We start from the raw sequence: 21,478 nt of genomic DNA on the forward strand, positions 1-21,478 counted from the left end.
AAGGCTCATGTGTAGCTCTCATCTCTGATCTTCTGACACAAATGATAGCTTAGGCTACTTTCACACTCGTGTTGTGGGCGGATCCGTCATGGATCTGCAAAAACGGATCCGTTAGAATAATACAACCGCATGCATCCGTCGTGAACGGATCCGTTTGTATTATCTGTAACATAGCCAGAACGAATCCATCATGAACCCCATTGTAAGTTAATGGGAGACGGATCCGTTTTCTACTGTGCCAGCTTGTGTGAGAGAAAACGTTTGGCTCAGTTTCGTCAAGCGGAAACCGAAAACGCTGCAGGCAGCGTTGTGGTGTCCGCTTCCAGAGCGGAATGGTGACTGAACGGAGGCAAACTGATGCATTCCGAGCGGATCCTTTTCCATTCAGAATGTATTAGGGAATAACTGATCAGTTTTGGACTGCTTGTGAGAGCCCTGAACGGATCTCACAAACGGAAAGCCAAAACGCCACTGTGAAAGTAGCCTTAGTTCTTCGCAAAATAATAAAAATATGGATTAAATAAGTGTTTATGAGGTCATGAGATTAGAGATGAGAGCTACACATGAGCCTTCAGATGACCGGATTCAAAGAAAATTAGGCTTAATGTTGGAGGTGTACCCAGGATAATACAGGGCAGGTTTAGGCAGTATACTTTAGAAATGACCAGCAGCTATCCCTTGCCGTGGCTCCTGTAAGGCAGTAATCCCCTCCGTCCTGATGTGTAATACTGTTACTATTTGGTGTCTTCCTCTGTAGGCAATACAGCATGCTACTGATGACAAATTACAGGAGAAAGCCTGGGGAGCAGTGGTCCCTCTAGTCGGAAAACTAAAAAAGTTTTATGAATTCTCTCAAAGGCTAGGTGAGTATTTCGTTATGCACATGGCCATATCCAGTTTTCAGTCTGCAAAATGTGATCCTTAAAACCGGATAGCTTCCACTTACATTACAGTTTTCCAATATTCCCATCAATAGAAAGGCCTATTCTCATCTGCAAGAATGTACAATAGGATCTGCGTTGAGATTCTGCTGGTGGAGTCACTGTGTACATACATTACTTATCCTGTACTGATCCTGAGTTACATCTGTATTATACTCCAGAGCTGCACTCACTATTCTGCTGGTGCAGTCACTGTGTACATACATTACTTATCCTGTACTGATCCTGAGTTACATCCTGTATTATACTCCAGAGCTGCACTCACTATTCTGCTGGTGCAGTCACTGTGTACATTACATTACATATCCTTTACTGATCCTGAGTTACATCCTGTATTATACTCCAGAGCTGCACTCACTATTCTGCTGGTGCAGTCACTGTGTACATACATTACATTACTTATCCTGTACTGATCCTGAGTTACATCCTATATTATACTCCAGAGCTGCACTCACTATTCTGCTGGTGCAGTCACTGTGTACATACATTACATATCCTGTACTGATCCTGAGTTACATCTGTATTATACTTTAGAGCTGCACTCACTATTCTGCTGGCGGAGTCACTGTGTACATACATTACTTATCCTGTACTGATCCTGAGTTACATCCTGTATTATACTCCAGAGCTGCACTCACTATTCTGCTGGATATAACTGGGAACAGCCCAAAGCCCTGTCTTTACAGCATCTGATGTAATGATGACCCTCCCCAGAGTACAGATCTGTACAGATGCCGAACCCGCATGGAATGCTGAGAGATGTCAACTCTGAGGCCTGTGAAATAGTGAATGCAGCTCTGAAATATAATAGTCTTCATCTGCACTTAGTGACTCAGCTTTCTGTGTGCATTATATCATACTGGGCACCAGCATCATGAACTGGAGCCATAGGAAGGTCTGTTATGGTTTGACTGGAGAGATCGGTCCTTTTCTTATGCTGTCATATGTGACTGATTTTTCTTGATGATATTTTATAGTATTTTTTGTTTCCTTGTGTGTTTAGAGGCGGCATTGCGTGGTCTCCTCGGGGCACTCACTAGCACTCCCTACTCCCCGACACAGCACCTGGAGCGAGAGCAGGCTCTTGCCAAACAGTTTGCCGAAATCCTTCACTTTACTCTCCGGTTTGATGAGCTTAAGGTAGAGTATCTGAAAGTCATCCGGGCCAATGACTGCTGCAGTCTCTAAACATCTCACGAGAGGTTACCACGTCTGACGTAGCCACGATCAGTCCTAATCTAGAAGCGATGCTTATGGACGGATATATATAATATAATGTCAGCCCCATATATATATTTTTTTTATTATTATTTTTATTATTTTTTATTTTATTTTATTTTTAATTTTTTTTACTTATTACAAAGTGTCCCCTTGCTGGGACCTCCAGTGATCGGCTGTCTTCTTTGAGGAAACCGGTCAGTAAGTGTTCAGTTTCCCTGCAGCGCCACCACAGGGGAAGTGAGGCATTGCTTGGATGCAGATGTGGTGCTTTACATCATGATTTCTCTTTCTCCAGATGACAAACCCTGCCATACAGAACGACTTCAGCTATTACAGAAGAACTTTGAGCCGTATGCGGATTAACAATGTCCCGGTAAGTTTTTCCAGGAACCTCATGCACACTGTCATATAATGCCTCCTAGTTGCTTGGAGTCTTAAAGGGCATCTGTCAGCAGTTTTGTCCCTTTGACACGGGCTGACCTGTTACATGTGCGCTTGGCAGCTGAAGGCGTCTGTGTTGGTCCTATGTTCATGTGCCCGCATTGCTGAGAAAAATTATGTCTTTACTATATGCAAATGAGCCTCTTGGAGCAACGGGGGCGTTGCCATTACACCTAGAGGCTCTGCTCTCTCTGCAACTCCTGTGCCCTCTGCACTCTGACAGGACCAGGCAGTGTAAACGTCATCACACCTGGTCCTGTCAATGAAAGTGGAGAGGACATGGCGGTTGCAGAGAGAGCGTGGCCTCTAGGTGTAACGGCAACGCCCCCATTGCTCCTAGAAGCTCATTTGCATATAGTAAAGACATCACTTTTCTCAGCAATGCGGGCACATAGGAACATGGGACCAACACAGACGCCTTCAGCTGCCAAGTGCACATGTAACAGGTCAGCCAGTGTCATAGCTACAAAACTGCTGACAGATGCTATAATAACTTTGTGTTATTTTGAGATTCTTTTTGTCTTGTGTGTAACGTGTTGTCATTTTGTATTATTTAGTATTAGTATAAGCCATTTCATGCTCTTTTGTTACTTTTAATATTTTCTTTTTATTTGAAGCTCACATTTTAGATTAGGGGTCTGTTCTCATGCTGAGGATTTGACACAGGTTTCAGAGCGAATTCTGTGCTGAAAAAAAAAACTTTGCAGATTAGCCAAGTTGGTTGACGCCAGTTCGCATGGATCTGTAGCACATCCAACCGCACGCAGCAGAAATCCTAATGTCAGCCCGAGATTATTTTTTTTTTATCTGCAGATCCTATGGTCAAGTACGTGTCTGATGAACATACTCTTGGTGTAACATAGTAACATAGTATATAAGGCCGAAAAAAGACACTTGTCCATCCAGTTCGGCCTGTTATCCTGCAAGTTGATCCAGAGGAAGCCAATTTTCCCCACTTTAGGGGAATAAAAAATTCCTCCCCGACTCCAATCAGGCAATCAGAATAACTCCCTGGATCAACGACCCCTCTCTAGTAGCTATAGCCTATAATATTATTACACTCCAGAAATACATCCAGGCCCCTCTTGAATTCCTTTATTGTACTCACCATCACCACCTCCTCAGGCAGAGAGCTCCATAGTCTCACTGCTCTTACCGTAAAGAATCCTCTTCTATGTTTGTGTACAAACCTTCTTTCCTCCAGACGCAGAGGATGTCCCCTCGTCACAGTCACAGTCCTGGGGATAAATAGATGATGGGAGCGATCGCTGTACTGACCCCTGATATATTTATACATAGTAATTAGATCTCCCCTCAGTCGTCTTTTTTCTAAAGTGAATAACCCTAATTTTGATAATCTTTCAGGGTACTGTAGTTGCCCCATTCCAGTTATTACTTTAGTTGCTCTCCTCTGGACCTTCTCCAGCTCTGCTATGTCTGCCTTGTTCACAGGAGCCCAGAACTGTACACAGTACTCCATGTGTGGTCTGACCAGCGATTTGTAAAGTGGTAGGACTATGTTCTCATCACGGGCATCTATGCCCCTTCTGATACAACCCATTATCTTATTGGCCTTGGCAGCAGCTGCCTGACACTGGTTTTTGCTGTTTAGTTTGCTGTTTATTAAAATTCCTAGATCCTTTTCCATGTCAGTGTTACCGAGTGTTTTACCATTTAGTATGTACAGGTGACTTGCATTATTCCTTCCCATGTGCATAACTTTACATTTGTCAGTGTTAAACCTCATCTGCCACTTATCTGCCCAAGCCTCCAATCTATCCAGATCCATCTGTAAGTAGTATACTGTCCTCTGTAGTATATATACAGTATACTGTCCTCTGTAGTATATATACAGTATACTGTCCTCTGTAGTATATATATACAGTATACTGTCCTCTGTAGTATATATACAGTATACTGTCCTCTGTAGTATATATACAGTATACTGTCCTCTGTAGTATATATACAGTATACTGTCCTCTGTAGTATATATACAGTATACTGTTCTCTGTAGTATATATACAGTATACTGTCCTCTGTAGTATATATATACAGTATACTGTCCTCTGTAGTATATATACAGTATACTGTCCCCCTGTAGTATATATATACAGTATACTGTCCCCCTGTAGTATATATATACAGTATACTGTCCTCTGTAGTATATATACAGTATACTGTTCTCTGTGGTATATATACAGTATACTGTTCTCTGTGGTATATATACAGTATACTGTCCTCTGTAGTATATATACAGTATACTGTCCTCTGTAGTATATATACAGTATACTGTCCTCTGTAGTATATATACAGTATACTGTCCTCTGTAGTATATATACAGTATACTGTTCTCTGTAGTATATATACAGTATACTGTCCCCCTGTAGTATATATACAGTATACTGTCCTCTGTAGTATATATACAGTATACTGTCCTCTGTAGTATATATACAGTATACTGTCCTCTGTAGTATATATATACAGTATACTGTCCTCTGTAGTATATATATACAGTATACTGTCCTCTGTAGTATATATATACAGTATACTGTCCTCTGTAGTATATATATACAGTATACTGTCCTCTGTAGTATATATATACAGTATACTGTCCTCTGTAGTATATATATATACAGTATACTGTCCTCTGTAGTATATATATATACAGTATACTGTCCTCTGTGGTGTATATATATACAGTATACTGTCCTCTGTGGTATATATATACAGTATACTGTCCTCTGTGGTATATATATACAGTATACTGTCCTCTGTAGTATATATATACAGTATACTGTCCTCTGTAGTATATATATATACAGTATACTGTCCTCTGTAGTATATATATACAGTATACTGTCCTCTGTAGTATATATACAGTATACTGTCCTCTGTAGTATATATATACAGTATACTGTCCTCTGTGGTATATATACAGTATACTGTCCTCTGTGGTATATATACAGTATACTGTCCTCTGTGGTATATATACAGTATACTGTCCTCTGTGGTATATATACAGTATACTGTCCTCTGTGGTATATATATACAGTATACTGTCCTCTGTAGTATGTATACAGTATACTGTCCTCTGTAGTATGTATACAGTATACTGTCCTCTGTAGTATGTATACAGTATACTGTCCTCTGTAGTATGTATACAGTATACTGTCCTCTGTAGTATATATATACAGTATACTGTCCTCTGTAGTATATATATACAGTATACTGTCCTCTGTAGTATATATATATACAGTATACTGTCCTCTGTAGTATATATATATACAGTATACTGTCCTCTGTAGTATATATATACAGTATACTGTCCTCTGTAGTATATATATACAGTATACTGTCCTCTGTGGTATATATATACAGTATACTGTCCTCTGTAGTATATATATACAGTATACTGTCCTCTGTAGTATATATATACAGTATACTGTCCTCTGTAGTATATATATACAGTATACTGTCCTCTGTAGTATATATACAGTATACTGTCCCCCTGTAGTATATATACAGTATACTGTCCCCCTGTAGTATATATACAGTATACTGTCCCCCTGTAGTATATATACAGTATACTGTCCTCTGTAGTATATATATACAGTATACTGTCCTCTGTAGTATATATATACAGTATACTGTCCTCTGTAGTATATATATACAGTATACTGTCCTCTGTAGTATATATATACAGTATACTGTCCTCTGTAGTATATATATACAGTATACTGTCCTCTGTAGTATATATATATACAGTATACTGTCCTCTGTAGTATATATATATACAGTATACTGTCCTCTGTAGTATGTATACAGTATACTGTCCTCTGTAGTATATGTATACAGTATACTGTCCTCTGTAGTATATATATATACAGTATACTGTCCTCTGTAGTATATATATATACAGTATACTGTCCTCTGTAGTATATATACAGTATACTGTCCTCTGTAGTATATATACAGTATACTGTCCTCTGTAGTATATATACAGTATACTGTCCTCTGTAGTATGTATACAGTATACTGTCCTCTGTAGTATGTATACAGTATACTGTCCTCTGTAGTATATATACAGTATACTGTCCTCTGTAGTATATATATACAGTATACTGTCCTCTGTAGTATATATATACAGTATACTGTCCTCTGTAGTATATATATACAGTATACTGTCCTCTGTGGTATATATACAGTATACTGTCCTCTGTGGTATATATACAGTATACTGTCCTCTGTGGTATATATACAGTATACTGTCCTCTGTGGTATATATACAGTATACTGTCCTCTGTGGTATATATATACAGTATACTGTCCTCTGTGGTATGTATACAGTATACTGTCCTCTGTGGTATGTATACAGTATACTGTCCTCTGTGGTATGTATACAGTATACTGTCCTCTGTAGTATGTATACAGTATACTGTCCTCTGTAGTATATATATACAGTATACTGTCCTCTGTAGTATATATATACAGTATACTGTCCTCTGTAGTATATATATACAGTATACTGTCCTCTGTAGTATATATATACAGTATACTGTCCTCTGTAGTATATATATATACAGTATACTGTCCTCTGTAGTATATATACAGTATACTGTCCTCTGTAGTATGTATACTGTCCTCTGTAGTATATATAGTATACTGTCCTCTGTAGTATATATACAGTATACTGTCCTCTGTAGTATATATACAGTATACTGTCCTCTGTAGTATATATATACAGTATACTGTCCTCTGTAGTATATACAGTATACTGTCCTCTGTAGTATATATATACAGTATACTGGCCTCTGTAGTATATATATACAGTATACTGTCCTCTGTAGTATATATATACAGTATACTGTCCTCTGTAGTATATATATACAGTATACTGTCCTCTGTAGTATATATATACAGTATACTGTCCTCTGTAGTATATATATACAGTATACTGTCCTCTGTAGTATATATATATATACAGTATACTGTTCTCTGTAGTATATATACAGTATACTGTCCTCTTCAGTGTTAATTACTTTACACAGTTTATTGTCATCTGCAAAAATTGATATTTTACTATGCAAGCCTTCTACAAGATCATTAATAAATATATTGAAGAGAATAGGGCCCAATACTGACCCCTGAGGTACCCCACTAGTGACAGTGACCCAATCTGAGTGTGTACCGCTAATAACCACCCTCTGTTTTCTATCACTCCGACCAGTTACTTACCCACATACAGACGTTTTCTCCCAGTCCGAGCATTCTCATTTTATATACTAACCTTTTATGTGGTACAGTGTCAAATGCTTTGGAGAAGTCCAGATACACGACATCCATTGATTCGCCGCTGTCTAGTCTAGAACTTACCTCCTCATAGAAACTGATTAAATTAGTTTGGCATGACCGATCCCTCATGTGTATGGCTGAAAAATCTTTCCTTCTCTTCCACTTTTTTAATATTTTTATGATTATTCTTATTGATTGTGATTTTTGGTCATTTTTTATTATTTTTTTAAATATATAGTTTCAAATATTTTTAACATTTTATTTTATTTTTAAATGCAACATGTGAATACAGCCTAAATGAGAAAAAAAAATATGGGAATTAAGATTTACCCTCCATAATAAAGTATTCATTACACTATTATGGAGGGTAAATCTTAATTCCCATATTTTTTTTCTCATTCAGGCTGTATTCACATGTTGCATTTAAAAAAAATAAAATAAAAAAAATATTAGGGGTCGACAAATCCCAGGCGCCAGGTCTACATGGCAATCAGGATTTTTGTCCTGGCGCCTGGGTATTTGCACCTGCTTTAAAATGGGCCCAGCACACCAGCAGCCGGGCGCAGCCACTGGAAAAGGACCTTTCATCTTGCAAAAAAATTGTAAACTAAGTGTAATGATCTGTAGAGCGGCGCCCGGGGATCTCACTGCACTTACTATTATCCCTGGGCGCCGCTCCGTTCTCCGGTATCTTCGGTCACTTGGTTATAGTAGGAGGAGTCTGCCCTTGTTCTCCTGGGCGTCTCCTTCTCCCAGGCTGTAATGCTGGCCAATCGCAGTGCAGAGCTCACAGCCTGAGAGTTTTTTTCTCTCCCAGGCTGTGAGCTGTGCGCTGCGATTGGTCAGCGCTACAGCCTGGGAGAAGGAGACGCCCAGGAGAACAAGGGCAGACTCCTCCTACTATAACCAAGTGACCGAAGATACCGGAGAACGGAGCGGCGCCCAGGGATAATAATAAGTGCAGTGAGATCCCTGGGCGCCGCTGTATATGTCAGGATACTTAGTTCACAATTTTTTGCCAGGTGAAAGGTCCTCTCGCAAGGCTAAAAAAGTGACAGGCGGTGCACATGACGGGTTAAGCCGAGTGACATCACTCCCTCTCCCCGCTGGCTGTCAGTGTCAGCGCAGGGATTATACACGCAGTGACGTCACAGCGCAGGGATTATACACGCAGTGACGTCACAGCGCAGGGATTATACACGCAGTGACGTCAGAGCAGGGATTATACACGCAGTGACGTCACAGAGCAGGGATTATACACGCAGTGACGTCACAGCGCAGGGATTATACACGCAGTGACGTCACAGCACAGGGATTATACACGCAGTGACGTCACAGAGCAGGGATTATACACGCAGTGACGTCACAGCGCAGGGATTATACACGCAGTGACGTCACAGCGCAGGGATTATACACGCAGTGACGTCACAGCGCAGGGATTATACACGCAGTGACGTCACAGCGCAGGGATTATACACGCAGTGACGTCACAGCGCAGGGATTATACACGCAGTGACGTCACAGCGCAGGGATTATACACGCAGGGACGTCACAGCGCAGGGATTATACACGCAGTGACGTCACAGCGCAGGGATTATACACGCAGTGACGTCACAGCGCAGGGATTATACACACAGTGACGTCACAGAGCAGGGATTATACACGCAGTGACGTCACAGAGCAGAGATTATACACGCAGTGACGTCACAGAGCAGAGATTATACACGCAGTGACGTCACAGAGCAGAGATTATACACGCAGTGACGTCACAGAGCAGAGATTATACACGCAGTGACGTCACAGAGCAGAGATTATACACGCAGTGACGTCACAGAGCAGAGATTATACACGCAGTGACGTCACAGCGCAGGGATTATACACGCAGTGACGTCACAGCGCAGGGATTATACACGCAGTGACGTCACAGCGCAGGGATTATACACGCAGTGACGTCACAGCGCAGGGATTATACACACAGTGACGTCACAGCGCAGGGATTATACACACAGTGACGTCACAGTACACTGATAATAAACAATGCCCATGTTGTTTGGTTCTAGACTTCTTTATATGTTAATTTAAGAGGTGTTATTTTTGTCGTTGAAAATAAGGCTTTATAAGGTAAAAATAACAAAAAAACGGCTCCTAACTTTTTTAGCTGGCTCCTAGATTCCAAGGAAATTTGTCAAGCCCTGATTGTAATGGCTGTAACCTCTGTTTTTTTTTTTTATATTTGGGGGACAATTATTATAATTTTTATTTTTAAATTGCACCAAAAAGCCCATCGAAACCTGACAATTGTCTGCATAGTTTTGAGGTTATCAGTGATTCAAATTTACCATTATTCATTAGGTGACCAGATGGCGCCATTAATGACCTTTCCATCCCCCAGAGCGAGCGCAGGTCTCAGACGTCGTCGCTTGTTTTTCATTGCTTAGTAATGTATAATAGATGTCAGGCCCCTACCTCATGCACTGTATACACTGGTGTAGGGATGTAAGAGCATCGGAATCGATATCTGCCGTATGCAGCGTCTTTACACCTCTCACAAACCTCTATTTATAGGCAGAAGGAGAAAACGAAGTAAATAATGAACTGGCCAATAGAATGTCGTTGTTCTACGCTGAGGCCACGCCCATGCTGAAAACCTTAAGTGACGCCACAACAAAGTTTGTATCAGAGGTAAGAGAGCGCTGCAAATACTGCTGCTCAATGATCTTCCAGGCGATCGTCCAGAGGGAGCTCAGTGCAGCTACTCCTTTCTCCTGCAGTGGCCACTACAGGAGAAATGGGGTATTACATGACTCCAATGCAAATGAATTGACTGTGTACTCCTTAGAGGAGTTGAGTCCGCCGGAGCAGATGCCACTCTATTCAACAGTTCTCTACTCCGGCTCTTAGGTGGAGGTATGGAGCTGGAGACCCATTATAGCTTCCTTATGTCCTAATACAGGGATGCGGCCCTCCAGCTGGTGTAAGACTACAAATCCCAGCATACCTGGACAGCCTACAACTAACGGTCTACAGCAGGGAATTGTAAGAGTTGTAGTTTTGCAACAGCTGGAGGGCTGTAGGTTGGGCATCTCTGTCCTAATAGGTCGTCTGGACCTCCCAAGGGCCAGATCATTCCTGATCGTCAAATTTCATTGCAAGAGTTTTTGCATTGATTTAATTTTACGTTTTTCTTTTCTTATTGCCCATACAGAACAAGAACTTACCTATAGAAAATACCACTGATTGTCTAAGCACCATGGCCAGTGTGTGTCGGGTAATGCTGGAAACTCCGTAAGTTCTTAGCTTTTTTTTACTTCTACTCTATTTTTGTATTTTTTCATTATTGTAATTGTAATTTCAGAAAGGGGTTAAAAGTAGACAACCTGGTGCAGATGAATTTTCATTACAGGGTAATTCATTGTAGAGGTCGCTGTAAGTTCGAGGTACCAGGATATTGTAATTTGGGTTATCTATACACACGGAGCTGCAGTGTAAATCAAGGGGGATATAGCAATTATAGCAGCCTAAATTGTACAAAAAGTTGATTTCTTTGTATAAATATATATGTATAAAAAAAAAAACAATGTACAATTCTTACTGTAAGTCCTAACAGTTGTCTCCGGAAGGCATCTACAGCCCATATGTCCTGTTAGGGTGTATGGACATCATATAGGGGGGTCCCTGGCTTCTATGGGCCAGAGAAGAGAGCAGCTCTGGCAGACTTATGCGATCTGAATGGCCACCATGCGGTAATACATTTCCCCTACAGCGGCCACTGCAGGGAAAATAGTTGGCTGGCCACAGCTTTCTACCAGAAGATTGCCAGAAGCAGGACCTGCGGCATTTAGCTGATCTTGTGGTGGTGGCTGAGTTTTGAAGGAGGTTGTCTCTGATGAAAAAGACCCTTTAAAAAAAAAAAAATGTTGCATCCATATTTTATCCACAAATTTCCACACTCTGTGCTTTATAGATCTGGTACCCCAAAGAAAATGGCTGCATGTTACTGAGCTGTACAGAAGTGACCAAAGTGACGTCCCAATCTCTGACATCACACAATGCCCTGCATATTAAACTGGTAATACAGAGAGCGCTGTATCTGGTCATTCTCTTTATTTACAGGTCCAAATGTAGAAGGAAGAATCTAAAATGGATCAGAGAGTTCTCTGCATTATCAGTATCGTGTGCAGAGTGCATGCAGGGGGTGAGCAGAAGTCTGTGAGGTGTAGAGTCAGCCAATAGCTGGAGAGCAGGAAGTCTGAGGTGTAGAGTCAGCCAATAGCTGGAGAGCAGGAAGTCTATGAGGTGTAGAGTCAGCCAATAGCTGGAGAGCAGGAAGTCTGTGAGGTGTAGAGTCAGCCAATAGCTGGAGAGCAGGAAGTCTTTGAGGTGTAGAGTCAGCCAGTAGCTTGAGAGCAGGAAGTCTGTGAGGTACAGCTTTAGCCAACATCTTCCGAACAGGAAGTCTGTGAGGTGTAGAGTCAGCCAATAGCTGTAGAGCAGGAAGTCTGTGAGGTGCAGAGTCAGCCAATAGCTGTAGAGCAGGAAGTCTGTGAGGTGTACAGTCAGCCAATAGCTGGAGAGCAGGAAGTCTGTGAGGTGTACAGTCAGCCAATAGCTGGAGAGCAGGAAGTCTGTGAGGTGCAGAGTCAGCCAATAGCTGTAGAGCAGGAAGTCTGTGAGGTGTACAGTCAGCCAATAGCTGGAGAGCAGGAAGTCTGTGAGGTGCAGAGTCAGCCAATAGCTGGAGAGCAGGAAGTCTGTGAGGTGCAGAGTCAGCCAATAGCTGGAGAGCAGGAAGTCTGTGAGGTGTAGAGTCAGCCAATAGCTGTAGAGCAGGAAGTCTGTGAGGTGTAGAGTCAGCCAATAGCTGGAGAGCAGGAAGTCTGTGAGGTGCATAGTCAGCCAATAGCTGGAGAGCAGGAAGTCTGTGAGGTGCAGAGTCAGCCAATAGCTGGAGAGCAGGAAGTCTGTGAGGTGTAGAGTCAGCCAATAGCTGGAGAGCAGGAAGTCTGTGAGGTGTAGAGTCAGCCAATAGCTGGAGAGCAGGAAGTCTGTGAGGTGTAGAGTCAGCCAATAGCTGGAGAGCAGGAAGTCTGTGAGGTGTAGAGTCAGCCAATAGCTGGAGAGCAGGAAGTCTGTGAGGTGTAGAGTCAGCCAATAGCTGGAGAGCAGGAAGTCTGTGAGGTGCAGAGTCAGCCAATAGCTGGAGAGCAGGAAGTCTGTGAGGTGCAGAGTCAGCTAATAGCTGGAGAGCAGGAAGTCTGTGAGGTGCAGAGTCAGCCAATAGCTGGAGAGCAGGAAGTCTGTGAGGTGCAGAGTCAGCCAATAGCTGGAGAGCAGGAAGTCTGTGAGGTGCAGAGTCAGCCAATAGCTGGAGAGCAGGAAGTCTGTGAGGTGTAGAGTCAGCCAATAGCTGGAGAGCAGGAAGTCTGTGAGGTGTAGAGTCAGCCAATAGCTGGAGAGCAGGAAGTCTGTGAGGTGCATAGTCAGCCAATAGCTGGAGAGCAGGAAGTCTGTGAGGTGCAGAGTCAGCCAATAGCTGGAGAGCAGGAAGTCTGTGAGGTGTAGAGTCAGCCAATAGCTGGAGAGCAGGAAGTCTGTGAGGTGTAGAGTCAGCCAATAGCTGGAGAGCAGGAAGTCTGTGAGGTGTAGAGTCAGCCAATAGCTGGAGAGCAGGAAGTCTGTGAGGTGTAGAGTCAGCCAATAGCTGGAGAGCAGGAAGTCTGTGAGGTGCAGAGTCAGCCAATAGCTGGAGAGCAGGAAGTCTGTGAGGTGCAGAGTCAGCCAATAGCTGTAGAGCAGGAAGTCTGTGAGGTGTACAGTCAGCCAATAGCTACAGGAAAAAGTCTATGAGATGAAGCTGCAGTCAGTAGTTGCTAGAGTAAAGGGGTATCGTTTTGGCAACTTTACCTGTAGAGCCCAGTAATGTGTGGCTGGTTTGTTAGATTCCTGTGGTGCCAAGAACCTATGGCATAACTTGCAATGAAATAATGTATAGTCCTGGTATGTTAAATTACTTTTATTATGTCTTTTTTACTTTTTAAAGAGGACCTTTCACCAGAAGAAAGTATCTAAACTGACTATACAGACGTGTAGAGTGGCGCCCAGGGATCCCCCTGCACTTACTGTTCTCCCCGGGCGCCGCTCCGTTCTCCGGTTATAGCCTCTGGTATGTTCGTAGTTAGGCTCCACCCAGGGGAACCTGCCGCGGTCTCCTTCTCCTATGCTGTAGCGCTGGCCAATCGCAGCGTTCAGCTCATAGCCTGGGTTGGCCAGCGCTACAGCATAGGAGAAAGAGACGCCGGCAGGTTCCCCTGGGTGGAGCCTAACTACGAACATACCGGAGGCTATAACCGGAGAACGGAGCGGCGCCCGGGGATAACAGTAAGTGCAGGGGGATCCCTGGGCGCCGCTCTACACGTCTGTATAGTCAGTTTAGAAACTTTCTTCTGGTGAAAGGTCCTCTTTAACTATGAAAATGTGCCCAGAATTTTCAGTTTAAATGATAAATCTCTGGCTCCCTGTAGCCACCACTAGAGGTAGCTTACTGCCTGCGGTTATACATTGTACACTATAATACCACAGTATGCACTTAGCTCCTAAGCCCCCCCTAGTGGTCTCTGCAGGAAACCAAAATTATTATTGTGTTACTTTCTTTGTCTCTACAGGGGATTTGGAGCTCTGTATCAGAAAATTGGCAATACATTTAAAAATATATATATATTTTTATATTTTACAGTTTTTACAATTTCATTTATTTATTTTCCATATATATACAGTAACCATCTAGTTAAATATTTCATATGGTGTATGTTCCTCACCACAGGGAATACAGGAGTCGGTTTACAAATGAAGAGACCGTGTCCTTCTGTCTGAGAGTGATGGTGGGAGTCATCATACTGTACGACCACGTGCATCCCGTGGGAGCCTTCGCCAAAATGTCAAAGATTGATGTACGTTTGTTCTCTTTGAATATTAAAGAGCGGTGAGGCTCCTCCGGCATCAGGAAGTGCATTAGCACCACGGCTCCGCGCACTCTGTGCCATTAGCACAACACAGAGTCAGCAGGAAAGTTCTCAAAGACTCGCTGGTGTCAAGAGACCTGATCAAAAATGACAGACTAAGCTGGTGCGGTGGCGGGCGCTCAGGCTGCCAGCTCTGCGTCACCCCACCGTGACCACTGCTTGAAAGGCCTTTAAAAAAAAAAAAACGCTGACCTGAAATTTGAAGGCTTGATGACGGGAAAACCAGGACAGCAATTTTTTTGAAAATCATTTTTAAGCTGCTCTGGGAAAAAAAGCTGTCATCACACCTTCTGTCTTCACATGAGTTGAACTTCTAACCTGGACATAGACATTTTCCTGGCTGTTTAAAGGGGTTTTCTGAGAATGAAATATTCAGTATCAGATCGGTGGGGTGCCCGATTCATGACATCCCCTCCGACCCTGCTGTTTGAAGGGGCCACAGCACTATACACTATATAGTGGATATAGTGGATGTGCTTGGTTTTGCAGATCAATCCCATTCACTCTGAACAAAGGCCATGTGACCGATTGACGTGAGGCCATCAGTCTGTAAATCCCAGGTTGCTCAGGGGTGGAGCTTTAGTACCTTCCCCTTAGCTAATTGGCTGAGAGTGATCGCCTCATCTGCTTAATGTTTTAAAGGAGTCGTGATGCCCGTTTGGTGGCCTATTTCACCTACGGGCTTAGTATTATTAGGGAAACTGGTAGGTGATGTTATTTAAAGGGATTGCACAGAATTAGAAAAACATTTCAGAAGTCTGCAGGAAGTGATCAAATGCAGCCCTTCCCTCAGACACCCCCAGGGGGCAACAGGGAGGCTGCTTACAGGACCTTATCCGTGTGTGTAGTCCTACTATCCTCCAGCAGGATGAAATGGCTCTGCCCATGCTCTGACTCAATCTGTACAGCAAAGCTTGATGAGTGAGCTTCAGAAAGTAGGAAATGTCAGCCTATTGTATGTAACAGGCTTCTAGCCAGACGCCATATTTACTAAGCCTCAAGGAGTTGCCTAAATTTTAGCTATTGGTGACCTATACTCAGGACAGGTCATCACCCGGCACTGCAAACAGCTGTGGTTCCTGGGCTTCCTCTTAGCGCAACCTACAGAATCAATGGCCTGACCTTGTGTTTCCTGAAAGAAGCAAGCAAGCAGTGGGCGTATGACACAACCATTTATCGAAGCCCCTTCTACTTTAACCCTTAAAGCCCCCACTTAGACAACGAAGTGAAATAAAATATGAATCCCCCTAATGACGGGGGACATTTTTGTGGTTCCCTCTCAAGGGAGCCATGTTTTTTACAGGGTGCTTATACTCAGCAGGGAGCCGTAGGTGGTGCATCCTCGGCTTTTCTATCCCACTTCAGGGTCTTTCCTTTAGTAGGAAAATCCCCCAAAAAATGCATCGGTGCCACTAGGCCGCACCAGCGCCAGCATATCCCCAAGAAGGATGGGCAGGGTGAGTTAAAGGGGATTTTTAGTACTTTGCTACTGATGGCCTATCCTCAGGATAGATTATTAATACCAGATCAGTGAGGGTCCAACAACTTGCGCTCCCAACCATCAACTGTTTCAGGCAGGCGCCATGCCAGATACTATACAGTGGATGATGCTGGAAGCAGAAGGCTCCCCCACCGTGTAGTGGCCCTGCCAGGGTACTGCAGCTCAGCTCCCATTAATGTGAACGGGAGCTGAGCTGCAGTGCGCTGCCGCCTGAAACTACACAGTAGAGTGCAAATACATGGTGAGAGAGAAGTAAAGGGTGCGTTGTTGCCTTTCCTTAACGGGAACCTGTCAGTCGGTTCTTTCTCATTCTTAAACCACCGCCTGTAGCCTTTACTTCACTTCTTTAGCTTTCTAAAGTCGTCCTAATATATGATAGTCGGCATGGCCTGTAGGCGGATTACTGCGCAGGAGTCAAAAAAGTGGACCCACTCGGCAGAATAGTCACAGGGGCCGTGCCCTAAACCTACCCACACTGGCTTCATTGATATCCCCGAGTGCAGGATACGTCTTCTCATGTCCTACCGAAATCCTGCGCATGCGCCATTGTCTACTAGTTATGAATCCAGCTTCACTGCACGTGCACCGGAACAGCACTTGCTTCAGATGACGTATCCTGTACTCAAGGACGTCAACAGGTAAAGCTTTAGATTAGACATGAGCAAGTCCGTTTTAACAGATTGATTCATCTCATTAGCAGGAGCTCTTCACCTGTGAGGGTCCGTCCGTGCAGCTGAAGAGGAGCCCACCTGCTGCTTGATTGACATGGCCGGACATCTAGCTGTGCCCTATAAATCTTTTACCTGCACCTCTGCTCAGTGTAGTTGGGTTTAGCCACTACGCATGCGCCGCGACCTGTAAGTGTAGCAGCGCATGCGCGGTCGCTGCTTACAAAGCTGAATGAGTGCTTCTATGCTTGCAGTGGCAGCACAGTCGGAAGATTGACAGGGCCGGGCTAAGTGTCGGGCCCGGTCAACCAGACTCCAGGTGGGCGCCTTTCATAGGTCAAGAGCTTCTTCTAATGAGATGAATCGATTTGCCCATCACTACTTCAGATGTACCTGCCTTGGCTTCCAGCGCATGCACAGTGAGCTAATGAAGTCGGGGCAGAGACGCCCAGCACCACTCTGATCCTAGTGTTCAAGTCAGTGAGGCTGAGCTGCAATATCAGGCAGAACCATAGACAGGAGTGGCGCTGTTTATGGAAGGAGGGATTGTCCCTTTTAGATTTTAGAGGGACATACCCTTTAAATAGCTGGCTTCTATAGTATTAGGTCTGTCCGGTATTGACCCAGCTGTGTTTGTCTTGTTTCAGATGAAAGGCTGCATCAAGGTTCTCAAAGAACAGCCCCCCAACAGTGTAGAAGGTCTTCTCAACGCTCTCAGGTATGGTACTCCCAGCAGCGCCCGTCATGAAGGAGTCACGATCTGGTCATTCATTTCCATAGCCGGGGCCCTAGCCTTCATGCCTGTGTTATATATGGCGGTGTGTGAGTTATAGGGCCAGCAGCCCATGACGGCTTACTTCCTAGACTTCTGTGGGAGTCTCCTCAGTGTCTTTCTTTCCCAAGACCACCTCCGCTCTTGATGTGAAGCATCTGCTTGCTGAAGAGCCGAGAGGTAATGGAGCATGCGAAGAGAACAGACTGTGCGCAGAAGTTTATTTACAGCCTGTTAATTATTACCGCCTTTTAACCATGTATGGTTATATGGCGGTTTCCTCATCTTCACCTTTTATCTTTGCATCCTCTTTAGGTCCAGCATTTTGTGCGGATTACTTCTTATGTCTTTATAGCCTTCAGAGCTCCATTTTTGTGATGCAGATCCCCTGCATTAATGTCCCATTAAATGATAATATTACAGCTACTGACAGCTGTCACCAGGGGGAGCTCCGGAGCTCACTGTGTTATTATGGAATTCAGTGTTAAAGTGTAGCTCCCTCTAGTGGCTGTCTGACTACCTTATGAGAAGCACAATGATGACTAGTTGGGATACAACAACTATATTTATGGAAGCACAATGGGACCGTATGTTTCCTTAACCACTCCCCTTATTATCTTGGCCACGCCTCCAAAACTAATCCTAGTTGTACCCTAAAGGCAATCACCTGTTCTAGGCCTTAAAGCCCCAAATTAGTAACAAACGGCGACCGGTTGGAATTGTTCCATCTCTTTAATACAAGCACGCCTATATCCTTCTTGGTCCTGCACTGCTCTTTCCTCGCTAGACAGGAACGTACATACAGCCGGCCAATCAGCAGCCTGGCAAATGTCGCCACCTCATCCTGTTCCACTCTCGACGGTTCAGTGTTGGGTCATAGCTTGTTGATTGTCTCCAGCTATAACTGTAGCCGTGCACTGTAATACAGGATGTAACTCAGGATCAGTACAGGATAAGTAATGTATGTACACAGTGACTGCACCAGCAGAATAGTGAGTGCAGCTCTGGAGTATAATACAGGATGTAACTCAGGACCAGTACAGAATAAGTAATGTATGTACACAGTGACTGCACCAGCAGAATAGTGAGTGCAGCTCTGGAGTATAATACAGGATGTAACTCAGGATCAGTACAGGATAAGTAATGTATGTACACAGTGACTGTACCAGCAGAATAGTGAGTGCAGCTCTGGAGTATAATACAGGATGTAACTCAGGATCAGTACAGGATAAGTAATGTAATGTATGTGCACAGTGACTGCACCAGCAGAATAGTGAGTGCAGCTCTGGAGTATAATACAGGATGTAACTCAGGATCAGTACAGGATAAGTAATGTAATGTATGTGCATAGTGACTCCAGCAGAATAGTGAGTGCAGCTCTGGAGTATAATACAGGATGTAACTCAGGATCAGTACAGGATAAGTAATGTAATGTATGTGCACAGTGACTGCACCAGCAGAATAGTGAGTGCAGCTCTGGAGTATAATACAGGATGTAACTCAGGATCAGTACAGGATAAGTAATGTAATGTATGTACACAGTGACTGCACCAGCAGAATAGTGAGTGCAGCTCTGGAGTATAATACAGGCTGTAACACAGGATCAGTACAGGATAAGTAATGTAATGTATGTACACAGTGACTGCACCAGCAGAATAGTGAGTGCAGCTCTGGAGTATAATACAGGATGTTACTCAGGATCAGTACAGGATCAGTAATGTAATGTATGTACACAGTGACTGCACCAGCAGAATAGTGAGTGCAGCTCTGGAGTATAATACAGGATGTAACTCAGGATCAGTACAGGATAAGTAATGTAATGTATGCACACAGTGACTCCACCAGCAGAATAGTGAGTACAGCTCTGGAGTATAATACAGGATGTAACTCAGGATCAGTACAGGATAAGTAATGTAATGTATGTACACAGTGACTGCACCAGCAGAATAGTGAGTGCAGCTCTGGAGTATAATACAGGATGTAATCCAGGATCAGTACAGGATAAGTAATGTAATGTATGTACACAGTGACTCCACCAGCAGAATAGTGAGTACAGCTCTGGAGTATAATACAGGATGTAACTCAGGATCAGTACAGGATAAGTAATGTAATGTATGTACACAGTGACTGCTCCAGCAGAATAGTGAGTGCAGCTCTGGAGTATAATACAGGATCTAACTCAGGATCAGTACAGGATAAGTGATGTAATGTATGTACACAGTGACTGCTCCAGCAGAATAGTGAGCGCAGCTCTGGATTAATGTGTAACAGTGCATGGTGTTAAAAGTGGTTTTACCCTTTTAAAATATCAGCCATTAATACTCCTGCACATCAGATGTCTCTTGGAGAAGTTGTAATCTCAGTCGCCCTCACGGTCGTCCTCTGCTTGTGTTTTCCAGGTACACAACAAAACATTTGAATGACGAGACTACCTCGAAGCAAATCAAGGCAATGCTGCAATAACGGTGGGGCGTCAGGTGCTTATCTGCTGTGGACACAAGGCCGTATTCTGCAATGACTGAGACTTACAGGATTTTAGTGATTGCAATGACCGTTTCTGTCCTGCTCCCCCCCTCGTTTTAGTTTCCTCCTACGGATCTCTATCACTGGCCCTTTCTTTACCTTCCTTTTTTAAATCCGTGTACTTGTTCTTAAGTAAGCTCTGACGTCTTTTTTTTTTTTTTTCTTCGTGCCAAAATCAATGGGGTTCAAACCTGGGGCAGTGTAAACGTTTTTTTCAAAATGGCCGTTTCAGTGGCAGCTATTTATGCATTGCATTAGGTTTTTTTTTTTTTCCTCCGAGTTGGGGAGGAAATTCTGTGACTTGAACTAAATATTTTTAAACTTTATTTTATTTTTTTTCCCTCCCAGAAAATAAACTAATATTTAATATTGCTTAAACTGCATGGCGGAACTGTCTGATTCTGCTGTCAAGAGAAAAAAGTTATATATAAAAAAATACAAACAGAATTTGTTTCTATTGCGGCTTTTTTTTTTCCATGTGCAACCAAGAAAAGAAATGAGGACGTGTTTAACTTAACTGTTATAAAAAAAAAAAAAAGAAAAATGAAAAATACTATTGGTACCCAGCACAATGATTTTTTGAATTAGGAAAAAAAATACTGTTTTTAGGTTGCATTTTGACTCATTTTTGTAAGGATGTATGTTGTATGTTTAATCTTTGATGACTAACATAAAATAATGTGATGTGTGCGTAACAGAATTACGTATGCATGTTTATGTCAAATGGATGGCTGTTAAAATAATAAAAGTCAGCTTTCATTTTTCTAATGCTTGGCTTTCATTCGTACTCATTTCCTGCACCACCTTCTAAGCAGGAATAAATGTCGCTAAACTGAGTCGCCATCTACATAGGTGGAGGGTGAGGAGGTAAGTAAACCAATAGACCACCAGGTAATATAACCTTCTCTACCCTAGACCACCAGGTAATAAAACCTTCTCTACTCTAGACCACCAGGTAATAAAACCTTCTCTACCCTAGACCACCAGATAATAAAACCTTCTCTACTCTAGACCACCAGGTAATAAAACCTTCTCTACTCTAGACCACCAGGTAATAAAACCTTCTCTACCCTAGACCACCAGGTAATAAAACCTTCTCT

The 21,478-nt window shown here is 43.0% G+C and overlaps 1 protein-coding gene across 4 annotated transcripts in view; it reads left to right on the plus strand.

Annotated features, from left to right (window-relative positions):
- Positions 1-21,146, plus strand: part of CYRIB (CYFIP related Rac1 interactor B) — a 153,381-nt gene extending 132,235 nt beyond the window's left edge. For all 4 annotated transcript variants that reach the window (XM_040434361.1, XM_040434359.1, XM_040434358.1 and 1 more), the window contains 8 exons: positions 758-863; positions 1,945-2,081; positions 2,458-2,535; positions 10,461-10,577; positions 11,101-11,180; positions 14,716-14,842; positions 17,731-17,801; positions 20,255-21,146. In XM_040434361.1, coding sequence (XP_040290295.1) covers positions 758-863; positions 1,945-2,081; positions 2,458-2,535; positions 10,461-10,577; positions 11,101-11,180; positions 14,716-14,842; positions 17,731-17,801; positions 20,255-20,318 — 780 coding nt within the window. In that variant the 3' untranslated portion in view covers positions 20,319-21,146. The remainder of the gene's footprint in view (positions 1-757; positions 864-1,944; positions 2,082-2,457; positions 2,536-10,460; positions 10,578-11,100; positions 11,181-14,715; positions 14,843-17,730; positions 17,802-20,254) is intronic.
- Positions 21,147-21,478: the final 332 nt, after the last annotated feature.

This window comes from Bufo bufo, chromosome 5 (assembly GCF_905171765.1).
Source record: "Bufo bufo chromosome 5, aBufBuf1.1, whole genome shotgun sequence".
In the NCBI taxonomy this organism is placed as follows: domain Eukaryota; kingdom Metazoa; phylum Chordata; class Amphibia; order Anura; family Bufonidae; genus Bufo; species Bufo bufo.